General features: G+C 39.9%; 1 protein-coding gene and 1 long non-coding RNA gene across 4 annotated transcripts in view; one reads left to right on the forward strand and one right to left on the reverse strand.

The window, feature by feature from the left end:
* EFHB (EF-hand domain family member B) overlaps positions 1-20,800 on the forward strand; it is a 60,906-nt gene that overhangs the window by 37,311 nt on the left and 2,795 nt on the right. Inside the window, exons 7-12 of one of the 3 annotated variants that reach the window (XM_027583241.2) lie at positions 1,482-1,565; positions 2,149-2,216; positions 5,636-5,790; positions 14,565-14,772; positions 17,540-17,752; positions 19,258-19,439. In XM_027583241.2, coding sequence (XP_027439042.1) covers positions 1,482-1,565; positions 2,149-2,216; positions 5,636-5,790; positions 14,565-14,772; positions 17,540-17,752; positions 19,258-19,439 — 910 coding nt within the window. Of the gene's footprint in view, positions 1-1,481; positions 1,566-2,148; positions 2,217-5,635; positions 5,791-14,564; positions 14,773-17,539; positions 17,757-19,257; positions 19,440-20,800 lie in introns of all 3 variants that reach the window. The other 2 variants (XM_027583242.2, XM_035726913.1) reach the window with 2 other exon arrangements.
* The window catches only part of LOC113916628, a 29,436-nt gene continuing 28,398 nt past the window's right edge, over positions 19,763-20,800 (reverse strand). Inside the window, exon 5 of the long non-coding RNA XR_003517992.1 lies at positions 19,763-19,879. This is a non-coding gene — a long non-coding RNA (uncharacterized LOC113916628). The remainder of the gene's footprint in view (positions 19,880-20,800) is intronic.

Here is a 20,800-nt window from a genome sequence, read left to right on the forward strand (position 1 = left end):
ATATCCTGCTTTTTCACTTAACATGAAATAATTTTATATTGTGTATTCTTAATAACCAACATTTAAAATGTATGCAAAGTGTATTCTTGTCAATGTGACATAATTTAATCACCCTCCATGATCAAACATTTATCTTCTTTTTTTTCCTTTGTAGTCAGTGAAGCTACAAACATTTTTATATCTATAACTTTCCCACATTTTAAATTATTGCATGGATTATCTTCCTAGGATTGGTTCTCAGACATAGATAAAAGGGAATGACCATTTTTATGCTTTTTGCATCATATTACCAAATTATATCCAAAAGGATTATAGCAATTTGCACTAGCAATCTACCAAGTGTTTTACCATACATTGTGCTAATGTTAGGTATTCTCTCTTTCTGTCTATTTTCAAAGTACCACTTTGTTTTTCTTTTATTATAGATTTATTACTGGAGGGAATCATAATTTCTCCATGTATTTGTTACTAGATGTGAATTATCTGTTTATATCCTATGGTTATTTATTTATTTGGTGCTTAATTTTCTTTTAGAAATTCTAGTAATTGCATTTATGATGATGTTAACACCTTGGTTTTGTTTACTGAAAGAATTTTAAATCTGCTTGTCTTAGTCTTTAGACAAAAGGTTATTTTTAATTTTTTTAAAGATTTTATTTATTTATTTGACAGAGAGAGACAGCGAGAGAGGGAACACAAGCAGGGGGAAAGGAAGAGGGAGAAGCAGGCCTCCTGCCAAGCAGGGAGCCCGATGCCGGGTTTGATCCCGGGGCGCTGGGATCATGACCCAAGCTGAAGGCAGACGTTTAACTACTGAGCCACCCAGGTGCCCCCAAAATGTTATATTTAGATAAAATGTTATATTCTGTTATAAACTTATCTTTATAATACAGCTTTTCTTTAGCATATAACTTTTCTTGAAACCGTGTGTATTTTTTTTTTTTAAGATATTTATTTGACAGAGAAAGACACAGCGAGAGAGGGAACACAAGCAGGGAGAGTGGGAGAGGGAGAAGCAGGCTTACCGCTGGGCAGGGAGCCTGACACAGGACTCCATCCCAGGACCCTGGGATCATGACCTGAGCCGAAGGCAGACGCTTAGTGACTGAGCCACCCAGATGCCCCTGTGTGTATGTTTTGATGGCCCAAATGATACTATGGTATTCCAAGGGGCACCTGTGTGGCTCAGTTGGTTGTGTCTGACTCTTGATTTCAGCTCAGGTCATGATCTCAGGGTCTTGAGGTCAAGCCCTGTGTGGGGCTCCACGTTGGATATGGAGCCTGCGTAAGATTCTCTCCCTCTTTCTGCCCCTCCCCTCCCCACTGGGGCTCTCTCCCTCTAAAAATAAATAAATAAATAAAATAATAATAATTAAGAAAAAAAAGAACAAATGATACTATGGCATTCCTCATTGTATGTGTACTTGGCAGCCAAGAGTACTTAGGTAATAAAGATTCTTGACAGTTTTCTGATTTTATAGGAAAAGAGGAGCTAAGGTCGTATCCAAGAGAGTTGATGATTTCAAAGAAAAGTTTCAACATAAACTTGGAAGAGTTTTAGATCCGTAAGTTAATAATTAATTTTGAATTGATAGCGTCTTTGGATGAAATATAAAAAGTACTCTTTTGGTAGATGTTAGTTTGTTTTCTGTTAGGTTCTATCCATTAAGTAAGAAAGTCATCCTTTTGTGTCAATCAGGGAACTCTCTTACTTTCTTGCAGGGCCTGGGGTTCTAGGAAAGTGCTGAGTCCTCCGAGATGAAGTGGGCATTCAGAGACCAGGGAGGGAGAATTTTTTTGTAAAGCTTTATTTCTGGAATACTAGAAATTTAATTTATCATGTTACATTTTTTTCTCTCTCTCTTTTCCCTGTCTCTGTCTGCCTGTCTGTTTCTACTTCCATATTCTGCTTTGAGTATGTTCTTAATTTTCTTTTTTCTGGGCTACTGAAAGCCAGGGAAAGCCTTTAACCATTGCCTGCGCAAGTGAAAGATTAGACAGAAGATCAGCTGGAGAACTTCTGTTTGATCTTCATAGTTTGGTTATAGGAGAAATACAGGCTATTAAAAACATATGGCAAGCATATTTTAAATTCCAGAGATGCCATGTGGTGAATATTTTAACTAAAGGATTTGTTTTCTTTGATAGCATTGCAGAAACAATGAATGTTCCCCCAGACCACACATTTGGAGCTTGTCTCCGTGCTGAGGAGTATGGTAAATATACAAACTTTCTCCTTAAAAAACAACAACATCCTTACAAAATTATGTCGTTAAATTCACCATCTCCTTCTTTCAAACTTCAAATTTTAAAGGTTTAAAATATTACATTGACATTAATGAACAATTTGTAGCACAAAAAAAGAAAAAAATGTTCATATTATGTTTGAAATAGGTACAGTTTAAAGTCTTTGTGAATGAATAAGTGTCACCAAGGCTCAGAACTTTATTTAGAAAATAAATATGGCCTGTATTAAATAAGCCAAGGTGATTTGAGGCAGCTTTTTAATGAATTCAAGCATTGTACTAGGTCCCTGTTACTTAGAATGTGGTCTGCAGACTGGCAGTGTTGGTGTCCCCTGAAAGTTTCTTAGCAATGCAGAATCTCAGGCTCCACACCAGACCTACTGAAACTGAAACTGCATTTTACGATATTCCCAGATTAATTGTGAGCACATTCAAGTTTGAGAAACCACTGTACTCTTCAATCACATAATTAAGAACCACTCTCTTCCCACCAGCCAATCAATCAATTAATCCATAAAGTGGCAGAAGAAACTTACCAGGATTTTGTCTTTATTTCTAAGCAATCTATACTGTAGACATTCAAAGGGAAGACTATGCTAAAGCTTATCAGGATTGGGCTGTATATCAGTGGTTTTCAAAATATAGTCTGTAGTCTACTAGCATTAAAATCACCCAGGGAATTTATTAAATATGCAGGTTCCGGGGACCTATGCCCAGACATTCTGATCCAGTAGGCTCTTATGTACATGAAGGTTTAAGAACTGCTACTGAAAATGTTTTAGCTAAAGCCCACTCACTGACAAAATATATATTTATTGAGCTTATGAAACAGTGTTTTAGAATATCTTTAATTGCATTAATTAGGAGATTATATTTCAGTTCTGTTTTTAGATGAACCGTTACATGTTTAATGTATGCCTATCCATTTTAGAGGCTCTTCCTACCTGTAAGAGTGATTAAGGGATGATTTAGGAAACCCATCAATTGGCCTGAAAAATAAATAGGTAATCGTGGTAAATTCTGCTTACTTGAAGGCAGGCTTCATGCTGGTGGGTGCTCCGTCTTGCTGTCTGTTGGATCCTCAGAGTCTAGCACACAGTACATTTTTCACAAATATTTATAGCATGAATTGGTGAATCCAACACATAGTATATCATTTTGACAATTTGACAACATTGACAAATTTCCTAATAGTTGATCAAAGTTATCCCTACAAATTGAATGAGATAGTATTACAAAATGAAAAGGAAAACCACTGACATTAATAATTTTAAAAATACATAAGTATCAGTACCAGCATTGGTCCTGCATAGTTTAACTGTGAAAGGGGACTCTAAGTCCTCTTTGGACTTTTCCTGGAGTTTATGGATGGATGCAGATTAACTCTATGTTCTCATCTTTTATGATGATTATTGGGGTCAACTAATAGCATTTATTCTGCAGAAAGTTCCTGCTTCTAGAAACATATTGATTTCTTTACTGGGCCTGGATTTCTCCTTTACACTTACTTATGGAAATAAAGGCAGCAGTACAAAAAATGTCTCATCCCTAAGCCTGGAGTTATTGGTAATGTTAAGACACCTCCAGGAAGAGCACAAGGGCTGTGGCCAGCTCCAAGAATGCACCAGAGCAGAGGTAAGGTAAAGGAAAATCCAAGACTGGTAGACTACTGCCTCATGGGAGCTGGTTGCAGGCAGAGTACAATTAAAGAGCTTGCTGGGCTTTTCTGACAGCCATGGTGTGGTAGCTAGGTCATGGGTGTCCCAGGGCCAGAACTTGTGCTCCTGATTTCAGCTCTATAGAGATGACCCTTGAGTAATTGCAAATGATTTGACATGAGCTTCATACCTATTCTTTCAGGGCCAAGCCAAAAGAAAATATCAGCATACATCTCACTCAGCAGGAGTTACACATAGTGGGATTATGGTGGGAAAACCAGATGGAGTTGAAAAAACCATCATTCAAATGGTTGTTTTTGCATGTTAATAGAGAGGGAAGGCCTCTGAAGATAAAAACTCAACCAAGAGCCATCTTGTGGAAGAAGGAAGATCTCCATTATACATAATAGCCACCCCAGTATTTATATCAGAGGCAGGAATGTGGATGGGGAGAGGAAGTCCTGCTTATTTGTCAAAAATCACTCTCACTGTCTTGATTTCCTCTCACAGAGCCTTACTTGTGCTTTGCCCACTTGATTTTGGTCTGAGGCACTTGCCCGGTTCCTGGAACCAGCATTAGCTGTGGGCTTCTCACCCCCATCTACCCCTAAAAACGTGACTTTTATCAGAATATGTGGGATTAGCTCCTGATTTTATAATAAGTAAGAATCTTAGAGGTGCAGTGAATACCTATTAAAAGAGACTCTTGACAGAGCCTAATATAGGGCCTTATATAAATATTAGTTGCTGTGAACTGCAGCGGATGTAGTGATTTAAATTATTCCATCTAGGATACCACAGCCAACTGCCAACATGATCCTGACCTAAGAAAGTGGGAAGGGAGGTGTGTAGGCCAGGGGAAAATGAATTGAGGCAAAAGTTTCCTTCTTGTGACATCCACCAAGCCATCTCATCTGAAGCAACATGGTCAACTCTAGTCTGAGCTCTGTCACTATTAACATCCAAGGAATGTTTCCCAAAAGGGAGTGGCAAGGAATGCTTATAGACAGTGTGTATGTTTGTACTTTCTTTGTGTCATAATCTGGGGAAGTTCCTTAAAGTCATGAATGATAAATGGAAGCAAGGGCCAAGTCTGGGGGGATATAGCAGGTGGAGAGTTTATTACTTCCAGATAACTGAGGGGGTTGTGGGTCAGGGCTCAGTTAATAGAATTGCGGATGAGGGTTGGTGTGCAGGTGGTTGTACCCGGGAAGCCAGGCTGAGAAACAGGAACTTGATATGCATACTGAAGGCAGACTGGAAATTCATATTAGGCGGGAGTAGGGTATTTGAGTTCAGTTTTTACAAGGGATCCCAGAGGTTTAGTCAACTTCAAGGCATTTAGAGTGGCCTCCACATGGACTCCTCCCTATCTTTCAGATCCTCAGCATTGCAGACAAATGTCTGCAAAGAAGCAGAGAGGCAAGGGCTTAAAATCTTAGGAAAGACAGCCAAGTAGGACTGATGATTCCCCCCCCATCTCCCTGGCCCAAATTCATTTTGTCAGAACTTTTTCATTGAGCAGGGAAGTAACATAAAACAGAAGTATGAAGTTTTATTAATTACTTTATGTACTTTTTTATACACAAGGATTTTCTGTCATGCTGCATGAATCAGATTTAAGCGTGAGGTTTTTCTCATTCACAGTTTGCTAGATCTCTTTCTTAGAATGGGAATAATATTAACAGACTTTAAATTCAGATAAAAGACTCCCCCCCCCCTTTTTAATAGGAGCTGGTGATCTCATCTATAACAGACTTCCGGGTGAATATCTTCAAGGCAAGGATAGACAGAGAGCCCTGATTGCGGCGGTGCGACATCACTTGAAGAAAGTTAACTACCAAAACTTTGACACTTTGTTGGCAGCCTTCAGGCACTATGATAAGGCTAGTATTTGAATGGAGTTTTTTGGACTATGCATGGCTTATAGATCCTGGCAGGTTGGTGTAGATCAGGGGTCAGCAGACTATGGCCTGAGGGTCAAATCCAGCCCACCACCTGTCTTTGTAAATAGTTTTACATGACAATTTGTTTTAAGTATTTTCTATGGCTGCTTTTGCACTACAGATGCAGAGATTGAATGGCCTGCAAAACCTAAAATATTTGCTTTTTGGCCCTTGACTGTAAATGTTTGCTGACCTCTGGAGTAGATCAGTGGGCCAAAGTGTGGTCCTTTTATCACCACCAGGGTTACTTGGGAAACTGTTAGAAATGTGCAATCTAAGACCCACCAGCTGAATTGGGTACTCCAGGGTGGGGCCTAGCAATTGTGTTTTAACAAGCTCTGTAGGTCATTCTGATACAATTTGAGAACCACTGTGGCAGATTAACTGTAGTGTGCTGGGAGCAAAGTGGGGGGGGGGGGGTGGTGGCATCATAGATCCCCAGGGAAGACTCCTGGGTCTAGGCCATCTATACCTAAAGTTGAGCATGTGTACATAGTGCTGTTAGTCTATGTACAAGTCAAGCTTGGAATGCTTCTCCCCTGGGGGAGCAGGGTGTGGTTTCAGTTTTGAGAGTGTAAGATTATTCCATTTTCAACCTAAATTGTGTCCTTTCATAAAGTCAGATCAATCTAGGCCTGCATAATTACCTCACACCATTTTAGGCCATCACAGGATTGCTTTCACCAAGCTGCACTGCCTTTAGCTTATACTAAGGTGCACTATCGTACAAACCTCTTGTGAAACATCGCACAATTTTGTTACTATGTCCATAAGGCTGTTATTTATTTTTGTCACATGTATCCTCTTTATAAAGAAACCCAGTCTTTCTAAAGGAAATAATTGTGCTTCATTTATGTATCTGGTTTGTTTTTCCCTCATAAGCAGCATGAACTTTGTACTGATGGTGAATACGTTTTTGACTTGGCCACCAGGAAGCTCAGAGCCAATTCAACAAAACACATCGAGTTTGTGAACATGATCTTACAGCGTGCATTCTGTGTGCTCTTTTTATTCCACATTTCTTTTTAAAGATTTTATTTATTTATTTGGCAGAGAGAGAGACAGCGAGAGAGGGAATACAAGCAGGGGGAACGGGAGAGGGAGAAGCAGGCTTCCCGTCAATCAGGGAGCCCAATGTGGGGCTCAATCCCAGGACCTCGGGATCGTGACCTGAGCTGAAGGCAAACACTTAATGACTGAGCCAAGCAGGCTCTCCTTATTCCACATTTCTTATTTTATTTCATCTTTATTTTTTCTTTGCCCTGATTTCCTCAATTTTGGTGCTCTGTTTAATTGTACTTATTTTTCTAGGCAGCCTGAAACTATTTTAGAACAAGCCTTATTTAAACAAATAAAAGCCCATAAACCTACAATGATGCAGTGCATCATAATCTTGATAGGAGAAGGAAAAAAAAAGAATAATTTTATCTCAAAAAGAAAAGATATTTGTATCTCCCTTCCAATGTTGAGCACAATTTTAGAAAAGTTACACTTCACATTTTTTATCTTAAAAAAAATCTTGATTACTCATTGGCTTATTCAGTTTAATCCATTCATTTTATTTGTTTTTAGATTACAGGCCTGTGTGTGTGTATTGTACTGATGAATAAAAAGTGGGTTAAATATATCATTTAGGTTTGTACCAATTATGTAGGGACAAACACCAATCAGTCACTCACTACATGTCTCACAAAGTTGTGTTTAAAGAAAATGTAAGTATTCAACTGTTTCTCTGGTTTTTAATAGAGACCAATTGCTATTTACAGGTAATTTAAAAATGAATCTTCAAAATTGAAATATATAAGCTAAAATAAGTACATTTTAAGCTTTACTCAAATACAAGGATCTTACAAAGATGATAGCAGGGTAAATTTAGATAGCAGTGATATGAATCAGAGAACCTACCACAATACATAGTGCTCTGCTTTTTAAAAAATTCTTCATTTTAAATGTAATTATAGGCAAGACGATCATCTTAATAGCTGTTGATTATCTTAGTGAACCACCAGGCACATTCCTTATGATAAAATTAAATTAAGCAGGGAGGAAATTACCGAGAATTATTTAATGTTGATATACCTTTTAAATAGTTAACTTTTAATATGCACAATGCAGTGCTCATTGTCCTCCAGGAGCTTTTTTTTTTCTGAGAGGGTAATAAGATGTGGGTCTTCTAGTACAGCTGTAGGATAATTTTTGATTATTTGAATCTTCTACTATTGAATGCCCAGATTTACTTTAATGAAAAACACAAAAACAAAACAGAACAAATAAGCCATGATTTCCTAAATGAATCTTCTTGGCTTAGAGGATTAATTCTGTTATTTATTGAACACTAACTGTACATCAAACATTATTCCAGATAATGTGTAGACTTTCCACTTAGGAGATTTAAAATCGAGAGGGGAAATAAAAAGACTCATCATGTCCAGAAGTGGTCAGAGTAGAGTCCCCAATTTTTGAAACAGGTCTATATTATTCCAATTCCTTTTATTCTTTTTTAAAATTTTTAACTTATTTTTATTTCTTTTTTTCCATCACCCAGTTACCCCCATCCCCCACCCTCTCCCCTCCAGCAACACTCAGTTTGTTTCCTATGATTAAGAGTCTCTTATGGTTTGTCTCCCTCTCTGATTTCATCTTGTTATATTTTTTTCCTCTCTTCCCCTGTGATTCTCTGCCTTGTTTCTTAAACTCCACATATGAGTGAGAACATATGATAATTGCCTTTCTCTGATTGACTTATTTCACATAGCATAATACCCTCTAGTTCTATCCACTTTGTTGCAAACGGCAAGATGTTATTTTTTTGATGGCTCAGTAGAATTCCATTGTATATATACATATACTACATCTTTATCCAGTCATCTGTTGATGGACATCTGGGCTCTTTCCATAGTTTGGCTATTGTGGACATTGCTGCTACAAACATTGGGGTGCAGGTGCCCTTTTGGATCACTACCTTTGTATCTTTGGGGTAAATACCCAGTAGTGCAATTGCTGGGTGGAAGGGTAGCTTTATTTTCAACTTTTTGAAGAACCTCCGTGCTGTCTTCCAGAGTGGCTGCACCAGCTTGCATTCCACCAACAGTGTGTAAGAGGGTTCCCTTTTCTCTGCATCCTTGTCAACATCTGTCATTTCCTGACTTGTTAATTTTAGCCATTCTGACTGGTGTGAGGTAGTATCGCATTGTGGTTTTGATTTGGATTTCCCTCATGCCGAGTGATGTGGAACATTTTTTCATGTGTCTGTTGGCCATTTGTATGTCTTCTTTGGAGAAATGTCTGTTCATGTCTTCTGCCCATTTCTTGATTGTATGATTTGTCCTTTGGGTGTTGAGTTTGATAAGTTCTTTATAGATTTTGGATACTAGCCCTTTATCTGATAAGACATTTGCAAATGTCTTCTCCCATTTTGTCGGTTGTCTTTTAGTTTTGTCTTGTCTTTCAGTTTTGTCTGTTTCCTTTGCTTTGCAAAAGCTTTTATATTGATGATGGCCCAATAGTTCATTTTTGCCTTTGTTTCCCTTGCCTTTGGAGATGTATCTAGTAAGAAGTTGCTGTGGCCAAGGTCACAGAGGTTGCCGCCTGTGTTTCTCTAGGATTTTGATGGGCTCCTGTCTCACGTTTAGGTCTTTCATCCATTTTGAGTCTATTTTTGCATATGGTGTAAGGAAATGGTCTAGTTTCATTCTTCTGCATGTGGCTGTCCAGTTTTCCCAACACCATTTGTTAAAGAGACTGTCTTTTTTCCATTGGATATTCTTTCCTGCTTTGTCAGAGATTAGTTGACCATAGAGTTGAGGGTCAATTCCTTTTATTTTAATCATTACCAGGAAGTAGCTGAGATGAGATTATTCCTTTTTGGAGACAGCTGCATTCAATGATAAAACTGGTTGTGTGAGCCAGAAGCTGGTGAGGGAGGTAGACAATTTTTGAGAAGGTTATTCCAAAGCTCAGTCCTACCAGATGGCTCTGGATGACTGGGTGTAGGAAAGGTTCATTGAATACCTTGACTAACAGCTCATTGTTGAGTAACACTTCTGCTATAAGACACAACATTGTCAGGCAGAAAATGGTCCAGAAAGCAAAACACATGACTCAGATTAATTTCATGGGCCATACTCTTGTGCTTGGAGCTGGCTGATTGAACTGAAATAGTAATTCCATAGCTTGAAAATGTGTCAACAGTATGATGCACCACCAATAGTTTTGAGAGGTGACAAAGGTTCCACATAGTCAGTATGCTAGGAGCATGGAGGCCATGTCTTATGTGTGATGTGTCCTTCCTCACCATGAGACAAATTGGCCAAATTTTGTCAGGAGTCACAAGTATGGTATGTGGTGCGGTAGCCTCTGCCTCATAAACATAGAGTGTTTTACTTTGTAATCATTTGTGTGTCACCATGTCTGGTACAAAAATGGATCCAGGTAGCAAAGTTGGCAATATGGATGGTTTAGACTTAGTCAGAAGCTTGATTACAGTCTGAGAATGAGCAGAAAATGGACCCTTATCATGGGCATCTATATGACTTACCGACATGGCTCAGTCAACAGCTATGATTTGTTACCATAGTTTTCAGACTTAAAAAGCAGTGTCTTTAATCTTCCAGTCTATAGTTTTCCAAGTGGCAAACTAAACAGGCAGGCCATTGGTAACAGTCGAAGGGTCGGTAAAAATATAATGGGTTCATCAAGGGGAGTATTGGCCAGAGCCATGAGACTAGCCTTGAGTAGATTGACTATGTCCATTTTTGATCATTCATAGCTCTCATTAAAAGCCACAGCAGCCCAGGGAAGACCACTGAGTTTCAAGTTAGTAAACCAGACCTAGAGGTTCTAAGTGTCAAACTGTTAGTCATAGAGACCTGAGGCTCAAAGGGGTCATTAGGGTTATGGGGCTCCAAAGGTAATAGCATTCTCTACATGTGGCTCATTAGTAATACAAATATGCAAAGCATCAGTACCAGTTATAAATTCAGCAGTGGAAGCTACAGAAATAATATATTGCTAGCTTTCCTTCTCCACTTTGAACAAACCCTGCCCAAATCCCACTAGCTGAATGCAGACATCTCCTCCCTCTAGAGACTGGGTAGGAAGATGACTTTGGCACCCATACCCAGAGGCCATAAAAGTTTGAGACTTTGCCCCTCTGAAGTTCAATAGTATACTTGAACAGATGAATGTAGCATTTGATCTCCCTTGGGAACAGGGAGACCTTGGTCCCACATCTAGTCATCTTTCTCCTTAGAGCAGCTGAGGTTGGGGTATGGAGGAGGGGAAAATCAAGGGTGCAGAGGGCATGACTCAGTACAGAGAGTAAGAAATATTTACTTTGAGTTTTGAGCGGTATGCAGCAAAATGAAAAAACCACCAGTGTTTTCAATCCACACAAATTGCTATATTGGGCAATGAAGTCATCACTGTGGGCACCATCTATTTCAGTTTTGAGGACCCCTTGATTCAATTGCCATATCCCACATAGCTTTTCAGCTAGGGCTATGGGGTTTGCATTTTTGGTTGACTTGGGCTTGCAGCAGAGGGTTTTTTTTTTTTTTATTATGTTATGTTAATCACCATACATTACATCATTAGTTTTTGATGTAGTGTTCTAATGATTCATTGTTTGCGTATAACACCCAGTGCTCCATGCAGTACGTGCCCTCTTTAATACCCATCACCAGACTAAGCCATCCCCCTACCCCCTCCCCTCTAGAACCCTGTTTGTTTTTTTTTTTATTTTTTAAAGATTTTATTTATTTATTTGACAGAGAGAGGCACAGTGAGAGAGGGAACACAAGCAGGGGGAGTGGGAGAGGGAGAAGCAGGCTTCCTGCGGAGCAGGGAGCCCGATGTGGGGCTCAATCCCAGGACCCTGGGATCATGACCTGAGCTGAAGGCAGACGCCCAACGACTGAGCCACCCAGGTGCCCTAGAACCCTCAGTTTGTTTCTCAGAGTCCATGAAGTCTCTCATGGTTCATCTCCCCCTCCGATTTCCCCCCCTTCATTTTTCCCTTCCTGCTATCTTCTTCTTTTTCTTTTTAACATATAATGTATTTGTTTCAAAGGTACAGGTCTGTGATTCAACAGTCTTACACAATTCACAGCGCTCACCATAGCACATACCCTCCCCAGTGTCTATCACCCAGCCACCCCATGTCTCCCACCCCCCATCACTCCAGCAACCCTCAGTTTGTTTCCTGAGATTAAGAATTCCTCTTATCAGTGAGGTCATATGATACATGTCTTTCTCTGATTGACTTATTTCACTCAGCATAATACCCTCCAGTTCTATCCACGTTGTTGCAAATGGCAAGATTTCATTCCTTCTGATGGCTACATAATATTCCATTGTGTATGTGTGTGTGTGTGTGTGTGTGTGTGTGTGTACACATATATACACCACATTTTCTTTATCCATTCATCTGTCGATGGACATCTTGACTCTTTCCATAATTTGGCTATTGTGGACATTGCTGCTATAAACATTGGGGTGCACGTACCCCTTCAGATCCCTACATTTGTATCTTTGGGGCAAATACCTGGTAGTGCAATTGCTGGGTCATATGGTAGCTCTATTTTCAACTTTTTGAGGAACCTCCATACTGTATTCCAGAGTGCCTGCAGAGGTTTTTATAAAAGAGTCTACTTAGTCCAGGGCATTTGCAGCCCCCTTGTCAAGATAATATGTTTTAAATTCTCATTCTGTTTCAACATAAGCATCAGGGATGTTTTCCAGGCCTAGAGACCTGACTGCAGGAATTTATAGAGTTCGTTGGCTCAGTTCCTCATTCTCCAGGGATCACGTTCATCACCATTCTAAAACTAATTCTGAGCATAAGAGCTGAATACTAGTCAATGAGTCATTTATCTTTTCTCTTGGGAGTTTGTCTCAGAAATTCTCTGAGAGGGCCAAGCTCCCTTAATAGCAGCCAGGACCCACTGCAAAAAAAAACTCAGATCTTTTACCATCCTCTCCAAATGGGCTTAAGGTTTGATGGACTCCAGGAGGGGCTGAGGTATAAGACATCTCAGTATCTCAGTTCTTGCCATTCTTCCTTAACAAGCGTTATGTGGGACACCTGGGTGGTTCAGTTGGTTAGGCATCTGCCTTCAGCTCAGGTCATGATCCTAGGGTCCCGGGATGGAGACCCCACATGGGCTCTGCTGTTTCTCTCTCTGCCCCTCCCTCCTGCTCTGCTCTCTGTCTCTTTCTCAAATAAACAAAATCTTAAAAAACAAACAAACAGGGCGCCTGGGTGGCTCAGTCGTTTAAGCATCTGCCTTTGGCTCGGGTTATGATCCCAGGGTCCTGGGATCGAGCCCCGCACTGGGCTCTCTGCTCAGCGGGAGCCTGCTTCTCCCTCCCTCTGCCTGCTGCTCTGCCTACTTGTACTCTCTCTCTGTCAGATAAATTAATAAATAAAATCTTTAAAAACACGGGCGCCTGGGTGGCTCAGATGGTTAAGCGTCTGCCTTCGGCTCAGGTCATGATCCCCGGGTCCTGGGATCGAGTCCCACATCGGGCTCCCTGCTCCTTGGGAGCCTGCTTCTCCCTCCGCTTCTCCCTCTCTCTCTCTCTCTCTCTCTCTCCCTCCCGCTCTGTCTCTCATGAATAAGTAAATAAAATCTTTAAAAAAAAAAAATCTTTAAAAACAAACAAACAGGGGCACCTGGGTGGCTCAGTCGTTAAGCGTCTGCCTTCGGCCCACGTCATGATCCCAGGGTCCTGGGATCGAGCCCCGCATCGGGCTCCCTGCTCCATGGGAAGCCTGCTTTTCCCTCTCCCACTCCTCCTGCTTGTGTTCCCTCTCTCGCTGTGTTTCTCTCTGTCAAATAAATAAAGAAAATCTTTAAAAAACAAACAAATAAACAAGCATTATGTGTTCAGACCCTTTATCTCGCATCCAAGTACTAACCAGGCCCGACACTGCTTAGCTTCCAAGATCAGATGAGATCAGGAGCACTCAAGATGGAACGGACGTAGACTACCTCTTTATCTCCCAAGTGAACCAACTAGTTCCTGCCCAAAGCCTTCATCAATTTCCCTCCTTTCTCACTCAGTGTAGGTGCTCCTGTCTTTGTCTGGAAGAAGGTGGAACTTACCCTGCTACCCCTACCAGGATGAATTTTAGTGCTAATTGTTAGAGTGGGGCCAGATTGGTAGCATGTCCCTCTTGCCCACAGGAGTGTTAACAACAAGCAGGCAACAGTCTTTGACTCTGCTTCCCCGTATTTGGCCTACAACTACTTCTCCAGTTTCCCCTCACTACCAGACAACAGAGTGGAGGACCATTTAGTGCTCAGTTGGAAAATCAGAGGTGTTAAAAACTTTGAAAGCATGGGAAAATGTAGAAAGCTATCAAAAAGTACACACTGTTGGTTAAATGCAACGTCAAGCACAAATCACGGTTACACCTGCCCTGCCACAGTGTAAACAGCATGCTTTAAAGCAAAAAAAATGTTAAAGTAGAATGAACAAAGATTCTGAGTCACACCCTGCTCCAACCAGGGTTGAAATTACTGTGCACATATCAGGTTGACACAATGAGGAGCTCGCTTAATATTTGACTGCTGTTATGTAAAAAATAAGACAAATTCTTTGAATTTATGTGATAGGTCTCCTTTTTCTTAAATGAAATAATAGATGTTGCATACTCTGCTCTTAAAGGTGATTGCGTGCTTCATCTTTTTCTGCTTTGTGTCTAACAGAATGGAGATGGGGTGATAGATAAAGCCGAGCTTCGGGAGGCTTGTGAACAGGTCAGCTTGCACTTAGATGAGAAGCTCCTGGACCAGCTATTTGACTACTGTGATGTGGATAAGGATGGGCTGATTGACTACCTAGAATTTGCAAATTTTCTTAACTGGAAGGATAAAATGCCTCTTAAAGAGTATGAAGAGAGGGTCATTATTAAAGGTATTTAATTTTTGAAGGTTTTCTGAATTCTTAAATGGACTTTTATATTTTCAGTTTTCTAGGAGTTGACTCTTGTCAACTTTAATATTTAATATTTAAAATATGTACATATATACATATTATTTGCTTATTTATGCATAGACTATGTGGAAGGACAGGAAAGAATTTGATGATGTTTAAGGGGAACCAGGTAGCTAAGGGACAGGGCGGCAGCAAGACTCACATTTTAATCTATGTGTTTATGTCTTTGAATTTGGAACCATGTATTGCTCTTTCAAAAGAAAAAAAATTAAAAGCAAAAACAGTTTACGCCGAAATCCAAAATATGAAAGACAGTTCCTCAGAAAGCTGTTTGAAAACCATTGTCTTAGAGTAATTAGCTCCCCTCCCCCAGGAAAACTCAAAAGTAAAATAGGATTTGACATAAGAAAATTTATTTTTACATTTTATAAGAAAAATAAAAGCAATCTTTACCTTTATTCAAATATTTTCATGTTTTCTCATTGACCTCCTGCATCACTAACTATATATATATACATACACACATAGATTTATGCTATATACACACATATATATAAAGTCACAGGGAATGTACCATTTTTATTTGGCTTTTTAAAATTTAGCTTTCAAACTTCTATGGAATTAAGAAATAGTTTTATGGTAAACTTTTTTATGAACTTCATTTTCAGTTCCCTCATGCTGATGTATGATGAATTACTAAGCCATTTCCTCACTCTTTGAAATTTAGGTTATTTCCAGATATTTTAAAAGTAATATCAGTAACGCTATAATGATAATCATCTCTCAAAAATCTTTGTTTCTAATTATATCTCATTTCTTATGAATGTTATTATTGTCCCAGAAGTAACTATTTTCATTTTGCTTTTCTAAATGATTGTACCAGTTTGCAATTTTATCAGTCAAATCTGTGAGGTTTTACTCTAACTTTGCTACCACTGAGTATTATTTCAAACATTCTTGTAATTTAGTTGTTATTATGATACTTTGTTCACTTTAATGTTCAAATCTTGGTTATTAGAGAGGATTAACTTTTTATTTTATTTTTTAAAGATTTTATTTATTTGACAGAGAGAGAAGACAGCCAGAGAGGGAACACAAGCAGGGGGAGTGGGGGAGAGAGAATCAGGCTTCCCGAGGAGCAAGGAGCCCGATGCATGGCTCAATTCCAGGACCCTGGGATCATGGCCTGAGCTGAAGGCAGACGCTTAATGACTGAGCCACCCAGGTGCCCAGAGGATTACCTTTTTAAAAAAATTGTTTACATTTCTATCTCCTCTGGAATATTTTTCTCTAAAAGGTGAAGCTATTACTATTTTTACTTTTATTCCTGGGTCATGCCTTTCTGCAAGGCCAAAACCAAATTTGGGGCCTTATTGATGATGTGAACCCTTATGAGTTTCTGAGATGGCCTTTCTATTAGAGCTGCTAGGACAGCAGGAGGTTCTTCTTTACCTAATGAAGATTTTATAGAAAACAATTCTACCCTAGTGCTTTCAGAAATACAAAGGGGAGATAGAATTTTTTTCTTCTTGGCACAACTCATGAAGTAGTGGGGGAAAGCAGAAGCCTGTTCTCAAACCAGATCGTTTTTCAAATTGTTCCTGGTTTTTGGATTCTGACTTCATAAGTCACTTTCATTGTCCTTGAGGTTGTCCTTCTAAGATAGTGGTCAGTGAGTGGTTCAGTCAGAAGGGGCTCAGGAATGTTTTGCCAGGAATCTTCTTATATTCAATTCTACTTACTGTTGACTTCTAGAGGAAAGGGGTAAGTATTCTAAGGCAGTGGCTTTCAAACAGTTTTTGAGACACTTTCTCATACTGGCCCAGATTTCTGCTTTTTGTGGGGCGCAGGGAGGGAATTAGAGGTTTTGGAACACAGGGCATGAGTGTGTTCATGGCAATGATTGCCAGAAGCTGAATGGGGGATGCAGACTTTGGATAGGCATGTCTTTTCTGGTTTGCCACGGTTCCCACCCCAACCTGATACTGGGGCCCCATTTGCCTTTGCAACCCTTGCTTGGGCTTTCCCCGAACCCTGGGAGTTCTTCGAGAGATTGAAAGACCACAGCGCCCTCTAGTGCTCGCTGTGGAGCTACCCGCTCGATGAAAAAGATGTGCCAGGAATTTACTCCTAAATTTCAGAATGACTCAACAAAGCAGATCTTCAAAAGGACAGAGTTTTACAATTTGAGTTTTACCTCAGGGTTTTCTTTTATACACGGATGTGAAGAGGGTTATTTATATCATCGGTTCCTGAGCTCACGCTGTGTTCTCATTGCCTCTCCAAATGTTGCAATACATGGGGCTCCCCACGACCATGAGGTATGTGTGGAATTTACAACTCCAAATGTGTCTGCTTCTGTCTCTCCTTGGAGCACAACACTGGAAAACACTCTGGTAATCCTGTAGTTCAAGTTAAATATAAAAATAAACTCTATTTTTTTTTAAAGGGAAAAATAGGTTCCATGTTTTCATTTGGTTTCTGATTTAAAAGCTTTATTCTAGAGTAAAGTGGGTGGACTGGCGAGAAGAAACAGGCCACATTTGGATTTCCTGGTATATGACATTGGCCTGCCCTTGCTCTTCCACAGTGGGGCGCTGGCATCAGGGGAGGGCTTCCCTAGCCCAGTCTCAGTGTCCACCAGCAAGGAGAGGCTAACCAGGAAAACTGATTTTGTTGCAGAGCTGCAAGACCACGTAGTGATTTCTTCCTGTACTTTACCCACCCCCCAACTCTTTGCTTCAAGGTAGAAAACCAGATTGTACAAACCCTGCTGAGGCTAATGTTGAAGAATCTGAACCAACTCTCCTGATAAAGCCCGAAGATATTGTCTTAAAAGAACCAGGGAGCTCAGAAAAGACTCTCCGGACACTTCTGAGGCCAAGTGACAAAGTTTCTAATCACTATAAGACAACTTCTTCTGAGATCAGTGCGGTTGTAGGAGCTGTTCCTTCTACTTGTGAGTATGTCACGTTATTTTCTGAGTTTTAAAAGTAAGATCAGCAAACATAGAAGTGTCCTTTGTCTGTCCTTGTATTGTCCCCAGCCTCTATCTTCATTAGGCTGTTTCTCAAAGCCTAGGACACCTCTTATTCAGTTCTGTATTTGAACCATCCAGGAGGTCTCAATAAATGTAGGCTAAACTGAACTATTGTTAATGATGACCCAAGTAAAATGATTCTCTCAATATTAATGAAATTGATCTATGATGATCAGAACATTGAATGTTACACAGACTACACCAAGTGTTAGGAGATTCATGAGCCATCTTATTCTTAGCTACAAGCAGATTACCTTCAAATATTTGAAGAGCTTTTGCAGAACTATTCTCTGTATCCTCATTCTCCATCTGTTAGTTTGCTAGGGCTGCCATAACAAGTACCACAAACTGGATGGCTTAAACAACAGAAATTTTTCATCTTATGGTTCTGGAGGCTGAAAAGTCTGAGGCCAGGGTATTTGGCAGGGTTGGTTCCTTCCGGAACTGTGAGGGAGAATCTGTTCCAGGCCCCTCTCCTAGATTCTGGTGCATTGCTAGCAATCTTTGGTGTCCCTTTGCTTCTGCTGCATCACCCTGATCTCTGCCTTCATCCTCACATGGTGTCCTCCTGTGTGAGACTCTGGGTCCAAATGACCCCTTTTATAGGGACTCCCAGTCACACTGGATTAGCGGCCTACTCTATCTACTCCAGTATGACTTCATCTTAACTTAATTAATTACAAATGCAATGATTCTTTTTCTTTTAAGATTTTTTATTTTTAAGTTATCTTTACACCCAACATGGGGCTCTAACTTACAACCTCAAGATCTAACAACTGAGCCAGCCAGGCACCCTGCAATGGCTCTGTTTTTAAATAAAGTCACATCTGAGGTACTGGTGGTTAGGATTTTAACATACAATCTGGGGGAGAATATGGTTCAACTCATAACACCTCATATCTCATTATTGAGCATGAGCACTCTTGGTTAGTTAGAGACTATTTTATGTGGGTTAAGATCACTTCCTTTGACTAAGGACATGATTAAGGATTTATGTATTTTTCTTAACTGGATTTTATAGACATGCTGTTTATATTCTGGTATAATGAGCTCTTGCTACTCCCCTTAGAATAGTGCTGTCCAATAGAAATATAATTGGAGTTATAGGTATTTAAAAATTTTTAGTAGCTACATTAAGAAAAAGAAACAGGTGAAATTAATTTTTATAGTATATATACTTTATATATAACATATAGATCTTCCAAATATTTTTCAACAATTAATCAATATAAAATGATTAAATATTCCACTTTTTGGGGGGTAATAATCTTTGAAATTCAGTGTGTGTTTTATACTTACATCGCATCTCAGTTTGGACTAGCCCAATTTCAAGTATGTACTCGATTGCCACATGTGGCTGGTGGCTACTGTATTTTACAGCTCAGTTTTAGAATGGCTGCTTTCCTTTCCCATTGGTGTCCTAGGTTATCCCATTTATGGTGTTCCAACCATTCGGTCTGATATTCCTGCCCCCCGAATTCGTCGTATCAGTGATAGAACTAATTATGGTGAAGAGGGCAATGCCTATTCGTTACTACATCCTTCCATCTTTGGCCAGAAAGGAGTGTTTGAAAGAGACTTCTTCAAGACCAGGTCAAAAAAAGAGGTACAGCATATTATTTCAAAGGAGTGGAAAGAAATGTCAACTTCACATAAACACACAAAGATGGGGCGCCTGGGTGGCTCAGTTGTTAAGCGTCTGCCTTCGGCTCAGGCCATGATCCCAGGGTCCTGGGATCGAGTCCCACATCAGGCTCCCTGCTCAGCAGGAAGCCTGCTTCTCCCTCTCCCACTCCCCCTGCTTGTGTTCCTGCTCTCGCTGTCTCTCTCTGTCCAATAAATAAATAAAATCTTTAAAAAAAAAAACAAAAAAAACACACACACACAAAGATGAAAATGTTTATCAACAACTATTTAATTTTAGACTGTTTAAAACATGAGCTTTGATATTACAAAAGTCATCAGGATCCTCAAATACAGGATTCTTGAGGATAACGTTCAGTTTGGTTGTGACATTTTGGTACGATTCTTGGAGCAGTTTTTCTTCTATGATAGGAAACATTAATTTACATCATATATCCACTATGACCCATGTATGAAAAGAAAAATATTTCCCTAAGGAACTCAACACTATTCTCAGTTGAGAAGAAGCAAAAGGGATCAATCCCTTCCTTGTGTAAGTATCTCGTGGTTTTATATCTCCAAAACCAAAGGTAAGTATGAGAAGGACCACTCTGCCCCCTCCTTATGTACTGCTGCTATCTTATGTCTTAGCTTATCTGTGAAAGCACTGATTTAAAATATTCTGTCCTGTCGCCACACCATTTGTTAGACCACGTATCTTGTTTTTGTTTGTTAGAAAACATGGTCCTCATATTCTAGGTGATTTTCTTCCTAGATGGGTTATAAAACAGGAGCAACCAGCTAGGTCAGAATAGCCACTGGGATTCTAAGGGCCAAGGATTAATAGCAATGCTTGGTCAGCCTGTCTTGATCTGGACTCGTAGAAAGCAGGGTGTAATCTAGGGTGCAACTGCTTCTTCAGAATTTTCATGTCCAGAACTAGGAATGATTGAGGAGACATAATTAGACATATGATGGCTTCTGTAACTTCAGATGAAGGGTTGATGGTTTGAAAACTTACTAACTACTACCTTAATTACAACAGATTCATTCCAGCATTTCATCCCCACTGAGGTAGGGGACAGAAGGAAGAAGGGAGAAGAAACTCAGAGGAGATGCTCACTGGCTGCTCCCAAAGGAGGAAATCAGGGTCCACCCCAGGGACAGAGAAGGGACACTCCCAGATGGTTTCACTTCCCTTAATTACTCTAAAGGCCCTATGAAATAGAAGTACAGTGATGGGGTAGCCTGGTGATGGGTATTAAGGAGGGCACACATGTTATAATGAGCACTGGGTGTTACATGCAAATAATGAATCATGGAACACTACATCCAAAAAAAGAG

This window comes from Zalophus californianus, chromosome 1 (genome assembly GCF_009762305.2).
Source record: "Zalophus californianus isolate mZalCal1 chromosome 1, mZalCal1.pri.v2, whole genome shotgun sequence".
Taxonomy (NCBI): domain Eukaryota; kingdom Metazoa; phylum Chordata; class Mammalia; order Carnivora; family Otariidae; genus Zalophus; species Zalophus californianus.